The sequence below is a fragment of the Orycteropus afer genome, unplaced genomic scaffold (assembly GCF_000298275.1).
Source record: "Orycteropus afer afer isolate SDZICR_OR568_19922 unplaced genomic scaffold, OryAfe1.0 scaffold00832, whole genome shotgun sequence".
In the NCBI taxonomy this organism is placed as follows: domain Eukaryota; kingdom Metazoa; phylum Chordata; class Mammalia; order Tubulidentata; family Orycteropodidae; genus Orycteropus; species Orycteropus afer.
In genome coordinates, this window is record NW_006922419.1 from 800847 (window position 1) to 808416 (window position 7570).

General features: G+C 36.6%; 1 protein-coding gene across 1 annotated transcript; it reads left to right on the forward strand.

The window, feature by feature from the left end:
- Positions 1-6397: 6397 nt before the first annotated feature.
- LOC103212003 (olfactory receptor 1052-like) lies at positions 6398-7336 on the forward strand. The gene has a single exon (XM_007958000.1). It carries the CDS (start codon positions 6398-6400, stop codon positions 7334-7336), a length of 939 nt encoding a protein of 312 aa, XP_007956191.1.
- Positions 7337-7570: the final 234 nt, after the last annotated feature.

Here is a 7570-nt window from a genome sequence, read left to right on the forward strand (position 1 = left end):
GAAACCCAAGGAGGGGTCGCTATGAGTCAGGGCTGACTCGATGGCACACAACAACAACAACAACAACAATAAAAACTCTCAGAAATATAGGAATAGAGGGAAATTCTTCAACATAATAAATTGCATATATGCAAAACCAATAGTCAACATCATTATAGTGGAGAGAGACTGAAACTATTCTCCTTGCTTAAAGGAACAAGCCTAAGATGCCGTCTATCTCCACTTCCATTCAACATTATATTGGAAGTCTTAGTTAAGGCAATCAGGCAAGGAAGGGAAATCAAAGGCATTCTAATTGGTAAGAAAGTTGTAAAACTATCCCTATTTGCAGATGCTATGATCCTATACATAGAAAGACTCAGCAAGAAAACTACTGGAACTTACTGAAAGGTTTAGCATAGTGGCAGGATACAAGATCAGCATACAAAAATCAGTTGGATTCCTGTACACCAGCAAACATGTCTCTGAAAAGAAGTAAGGAATTCAATACCATTTACAATAGCCACCAATAAGATAAGATACTTGGGAATAAATCTTATGAGAAACACAAAAAACCTATACAAACAAAACTACAAAACACTACTTCAAGAAATGATAAGAGATCTACATAAATGGAAGAACATACCATGTTCATGGATGGGAAAATGGAACATTGTGAAAATGTCAATAGTACCCTAAGCAATCAATATATTCAATACAATATCAATCCATATTCCATCAACATTATTTAAAGACATGGAAAAATGAATCACTCATTTTATATGGAAAGGGAAGAGACCTCAGGTAAACAACAGGCTCCTGAAAAAGAAGAATAGGACGTCTCACATTCCCAGATCTCAAAACCTACTATACAGACACAATTATTTAAATAGCCTTGTTTGGTACAATGACAGACACATAGACTAGTGCAACAGAATTGAGAACCCTGAAACAGGCTCTCAAATTTATAAATATCTCCAATATCTCCATTGACCTATGGTCAGCTGATCTTTGAATAAGGAAGAGCTATACCTCACACCAAACACAAAAACTAACACCCAATGGATCAAATACTTAAATGTAAGCCTAAAACTATAAAGTTCATCAAAGAAAAAATAGGCTAATGTCAGACTCCCCAGTTTATGGCTTAAATAAACTGTAAAGCATAACCCAGGATACACAAATATCAGATGATTAACTAGATGGTTGCTGTTTTTGTTGTAATGTGCCATTGAGTCGGCCCAACTCACAGTGACCCCTCCTTGTGTTGCCGAGGCAGTATCACTATGGAAGTAGATTGCCCAACCTTCCTTCTGAGGAGAGGCTGATGGGTTTGAACCGCCCTAGATGATTAGGACTTTCAAAAAAAAAGAAAAAAATTCTTATATGCATTGAAAGGCTTCTCCCAAAGAGTAAAAGATAAAGTACAGAATAGGGGAAATATTTGGTAATGAAATGTAGAACAAAGGACTTAGCTCTCAAATTTATAAATATCTCCAATAGCTCAACATCAAAAAGACAAACAATCCAATGGAAACATGAGAAGAAGACATGAACAGACATTGAAATGGAAAAAAAAAAAGTGCTCTAGAGGGACTCAAGAACAGGTATGAGATGGGAAAAAATCAGTAACATGAGAATCAACAAACAAATTCACTTCCTTTGATGAAAGATTATTTGAAGCCCTTGGTGATGAAGGTTACAGATTACAGTCTGCAGTATGGATAGCCACTCAACAAAAAGAAAATGAAAATCCTGATAACAGGACCAATGAGCAGCATCACGACAAATGGAGAAAAGATTGAAGTTGCCAAATATTTCCTATTACTTGAATCCACAATCAGTAACAATGGAAGCAGCAGTCAGGAAATCAGAGGATTTACTGCACTGGGCAAATCCGCTGCAAATGATCTCTTTAAAGTGCTGAAAAGCAAAGATATCTCTGATGACTAAAGTGTGCCTAACACAAGCGTGCTATTTTCAATCATCTCATATGCATGTGAAAGAGGCACCATGAATAAGGAAGACCAAAGAAGAGTTGAGGCATTTGAGTTGTGGTGCTGGTGCAGAATCCTGAATGTACTGCCAACTGCCAGAAGAACAAAGAAATCTGCTGGGGAGCAGGGCAGCTGGAAAGCTCCCTGGAAGCAGAGATGGCCAGATTCTGTCTCACCTACTTTGGTCATAGTGTCCAAAGGGACCATTCTCTGGAGAAGGATATCATGTCTCGTAAAGTGGAAGGTCTGTAAAGAGGGGGGAGACCCTCACCAAATGGATTGATACAGTGGCTACAATGATGTGCTTCAGTATAGCAAGGATAGACGGGATGGCCTACGACCTGCCAGTGTTTCGTTGTGTTGTATTTAGGGTCACTATGAGTCAGAAGTGACTTGATGAAGCTAGCAACAAATACCACTACTTTGAGGAGGCAGCTCTTCCCCAGGCACATTCCGAGTGTTTTCCAACCCGTGGCACTCACCTTCTGGTACTATTTCACCTTCTGGTACTATTTCAGACAATATTTCAATGCTGTCCATGTGGTTCTCACCGGCCAGTTCTTTAGAAGTAGATTGTCAGGCCCTTCTTGCTGGAGTCTCTTAGTTGTAAACATCCAGTGAAACCTGCCCACCACGGATGATCACTCTAATCTTTGAGACACGGTTGGCATAGCTTCCAGCATCACAGTAACATGCCAGCCCCATCCTATGACAAAGTGACAGATAAGTGCTGGCACAGAATGGAGTGGACCTGACTTTAATGCTTTGAACCTAACTGTTTAGTTTTGTTTTTTTCGGTTTTTGTCAAATGAATGCCTGTAAATACAAACTTTTAAAGTTTTTTCAGAAACTATATTTTTTTGTCCTTGATGTACAGCTCAGAGATTCTGAAACAATGTATCTCTTTATTTTTTTTAAATAATATGTGGTCAGGGAATGAATCAAAGTAACAAATATATATATAAATATGTATCAGGTGTTAAAATATTCAATGACTTCGAAGATACTAAAGCTTTTTTTGTCAAATTCAAGTTTAGGATATAACCCAACCCTTATTTCACTTTGCCCTATTAAATTTTGAATTTAGATTTAATATATAGAAAACTCTAAATGTTTAATATAAAAAATACAAGTCATTCTTATTTTGGTAAATATATGAGTGAACAGTATGAAAGATTGGTAACAAAATTATTCATGCTGCAGTTGAAGCAAAAGCCAAAATCCCTAAAATTGTCTATGCACACACACAGGATAGCAAGAGCAATCAAATTTTAAAGGATGGGTGATCGAGTTTATTTCCAGGAAGCCTTTTAAGAATTTTGCTATGAATTTCGATGTACTTGAAGACAACTTACAATAATACTAACTTACTTTGATGCCATTCTTTTAAGCCAAACAATTCTAGTTAAAAAAGGACTTGTTTTACAATATTAAGATCCTCTTATTTTTTTAAGCCCAATAACAAGGTCTAAGTAAAAGCTTCCTTTGCTAAAATATTGAGCAGATATCAGAATCAATTGTATTATTATTTTTTTTAGAGATTATATATTCTGTATTTTCCCATAATTTCTTCACACTTCCTTCTACAGAGTGCAGCATTCAGGCAATTAAATACCTTAGGGAATCATTATGTTCTTTAGAGTTTCCCAAATCCCTCAAGAAGCATGAAGGGACTTTTGGTAATATATTTATTATATCCACCTAATAAGAAGAATGACTCTAGGGACTTTATTTCCATTACAACTAAGGACAATATATAGCTGAACTTTGCATCTAACACTGTCTTCTGAAAGGATTTTTTTTATTAATTTCTCCTTACTTTCATGTCATGGAAGCTGTGCCTTTGATATTTATATATTAAAGGGTAGGTTTGGTTTCCAATCCTATTAACTATAAGTACCATCATTTGCTTTATTATGTATCACTATAAATAGCAGGCACATTTTAACTAATTTTACTTATGTAGGAAAATAATTCATTGGAATAGGTAGAAAGGAGGTTCTCGGTGAGTCTAAGTGTTGGACATCTTCCCTTCCATTGTTATGTTGTTAGGTATCATCTAGTCATTTACAACTCATAGTGACATTATGGACAACAGAAAAAAACACTGCCCAGTCTTGTACCTTCTTCACAATGGTTGAAACCACTGTTGCACCCACTCTGTCAATCCAACTTGTTGAGAGTGTTGGTTATTTCTACTGACCATCTTCTTTACCATGCATCCTATCTCCTTCTGGGCATTAGTCCATCCTGAGCCACAAACAAATGACAAAAGTCTGCCATCTTCACTTCTAAGGAGCATGCTAGGATACTCCACCCTAAGCAGGTTTGTGTATTCTTCGGGCAGTTCTTGGTATATTTAATATGCTTCAACAACCCCGTGACTCAAATGCATCAATCCTTCTTCAGTCATCTTTATTCATTGTTAATCATATTTACTTGAATATCTTATATTCTGCAAATCAGTTTAAAATTATTATTATGTTGTTGCTGTTGTTATGTGCCGTTGAGTCAGACCCGACTCATAGCGACCCCTCCTTGGGTTTCCAAGGCAGTATCACTACGGAAGTAGATTGCCCCATCTTCCTTCCGAGGAGTGTGGCTGGTGGGTTTGAACCGCCAACCTTCTGGTTAGCAGTCAAGTGCCTTAGCCACTATGCTACCAGAGCTCCCAAAATTATTTTATATATATAAATATGTACCAAATTTAATTTTATAAGCAATCAAAAATGCTGGGGTGGGAGGCATTTATAATTTTGTCCCTAATCTCAACTTTATGTTAAACTTCAATCTATTTCTGTATATCACCTCAAAATTATTGTTCAACTTCTACTGAAATGACACATAATCACCATCTTAATTCAATTTTTGAACATTCTTCCTTAAGGGATGCATTATGATCTATGTCTTAACTCTCTTTTTCTATGGAAATGATTCACCTGGCACTGTAGATAATCTAGAATTAAAATATGTGTTGTCTCATTTCTTATTCTTTTCGTAGCCTAGTGATTTTTGTTTGTGCTTAATTTTACCTACTTGTGCTCAAGTAATAGTGCTTCTCAGTGAAAGATTCACCCAAAAAATCATCTTTTACTTGACATATGTAAAGTTGCTAGTATTATATATTAAGTGTTTTTTTATTATTTTTATGTGTATATGATGAGCACTTAATATGGCAGAGTAAACAGAGAAATTATCAAACGGGTGAGTTTCAACGCTAAAATAAATGAGTATTGTAAAGAGCTATCTTTATCTTTTGTGGTTTTAATGATATAGACTTCCCTTAGTTTTTCTCAGAAAAATATGAGAGATTCTGTTTTTTGAGACATAGTAAGGTGTTTCTCTTGGACATCAGTGGTTATTAACAATGTTCCTGCTTACCATGTTTCCTGTTCCACCTCCCAGTGACTTTTCCTCCACTCACAGTGGCATTCTTCTCAGGAACCAATCCCTTTAGCTCTTTTCTAAAGGATGATGTCTCCAGGTGAATGCTACAACCTTGTGTTTCATCATAGCTGAGTTAAAATAAATTTGGACTATGATACAAACATAAATGAGGCATCTCAGGTTTGAATTCCAAAGTACAGTTCATTCTTATATCTTGATGTATACGACATTCAACCAGTTGCCGCAGGCTGATTCTGACTCATGGGGATCCATTTCTGTCAAAGGAAAACTGTGCTCCATACTGTTTTCAATGGCTGAGCTGTTAGCAGTAGATGACCATGTCTTCCTTCTGAGGTGCTTCATGGCTGAAATAAAACATCCATCCTTTCAGTTGCAGCCCAGTGTTAACCGTTTGAACCACTCTGGCACATCTTTGACAGAAAATTTTACTATCTTCAAAATAAGAAGTTAAAAATTCCAGTTATTAATCTTTTATAAATGTTGTTGTTGTTATTATTTGCCATCGAGTCAGACCCGACTCATAGCAACCCCTCCTTGGGTTTCCGAGGCAGTATCACTATGGAAGTAGATTGCCTAACCTTCCTTCCGAGGAGTGGCTGGTGGGTTTGAACAGCCAGCCTTTTGGTTAGCAGTCAAGTGCCTTAAGCACTATGTTACCAGAGCTCCCAATCTTTTCTAAAGGGGACTTTTAATTTTCTTTATGTTTCTTCACAATGGATTTCACTTTAACATTTTGTACACATCATACTAACATTTTGAATGGATCTTGAAACACTTAAAACTCTCAGGATTTTCTTGTGGAATATACAGATCAATAGTACTTAATGAGCTTAAATATTTCTAGTTAAAATGTTCTGATGTCATAAATAAGATAACCAGACAAAGAGAATCTAATAACTCAAGTCACAAAGTTAGTAAAAGATTCCAAATTGTCTTGATATTGCAACACCATTATTCTCTCTTAATTTATCTCAATCTCTTTATCATTAAAAGGTATCAAGAAAAACAAATAAATGGCTAACGAGAATTTTACCATGGTTACTGAGTTTATCCTTTTGGGACTGACAGACTGTTTTGAACTGAAAGTGGTCCTCTTTGTGTTGTTTCTACTGATCTATGTCACTTCATTAGTGGGGAATCTGGGAATGCTCTTTCTAATCCAAATCACTCCCAAGCTCCACATACCTATGTACCATTTCCTCAGCTGTCTATCATTTGTAGATGCATGCTACTCATCAGTCTTTGCACCCAAGATGCTGATGAACTTCTTTGTTGAACCAGAAAAAATTTCATTTTCTGCATGCATTGTCCAATATTTTTTATTTGTGTCACTCTTAACCACAGAGGGCTTCTTGCTGGCAGCAATGGCTTATGACCGCTACGTGGCCATTGTAAATCCTCTACTTTATGCAATGGCCGTCACTAAAATAGTGTGTGTTGTTTTGGTCGTAGGATCATGTATGGGAGGTTTAATTAACTCGTTAGTACACACGATTTTCCTGGTGAAGCTCTCTTTCTGTGGGCCAAATGTCATCAGGCACTTCTTCTGTGACCTTCCACCCCTGCTGAAGCTGTCATGCTCAGATACATCTCTGAATGAGTTGCTGCTTTTAGTCTTCTCCGGTGTGATCTCCATGATCACTTTTTTGACTGTGATTGTCTCCTACATCTTCATTGTTGCTGCCATCCTGAGGATTCGTTCAGCGGCTGGTAGACACAAAGCCTTCTCCACCTGTGCCTCACATCTGATGACCGTGACTTTATTCTATGGCTCTATAAGCTTTAGTTACATTCAACCAAGCTCCCAATATTCTTTAGAACAAGAAAAAGTGGTATCTGTGTTTTATACCCTGGTGATTCCCATGTTAAATCCATTGATCTACAGCCTAAGGAACAAGGAAGTGAAGGATGCTATGAAGAGAGCATTAGATATAAAACATCTCCCCTGTTAAGTTCATGCTATGTATTTCCTAAAAAAAGGAAACAAATATGTGTTATACCTAATTATATCTATATCAATTTAGTAACATTTCAAACCTGAAAGAGTTTTGAAGTTTATTTAATTGAACCTATTTGCTTTAGAGAGGAAGAAAAAAATCTAAGAGTAAAATTTCATAGGACACATGACTGGTTATTACAGTAAATACCTTAAAACCAGACCTAAGACATAGGTTAGATATTGCTGG

What these genes read in the sequence shown, in the direction of transcription:
- LOC103212003 (XM_007958000.1), top strand. Translation starts at nt 6,398, where the DNA reads ATGGCTAACGAGAATTTTACCATGGTTACTGAGTTTATCCTTTTGGGA.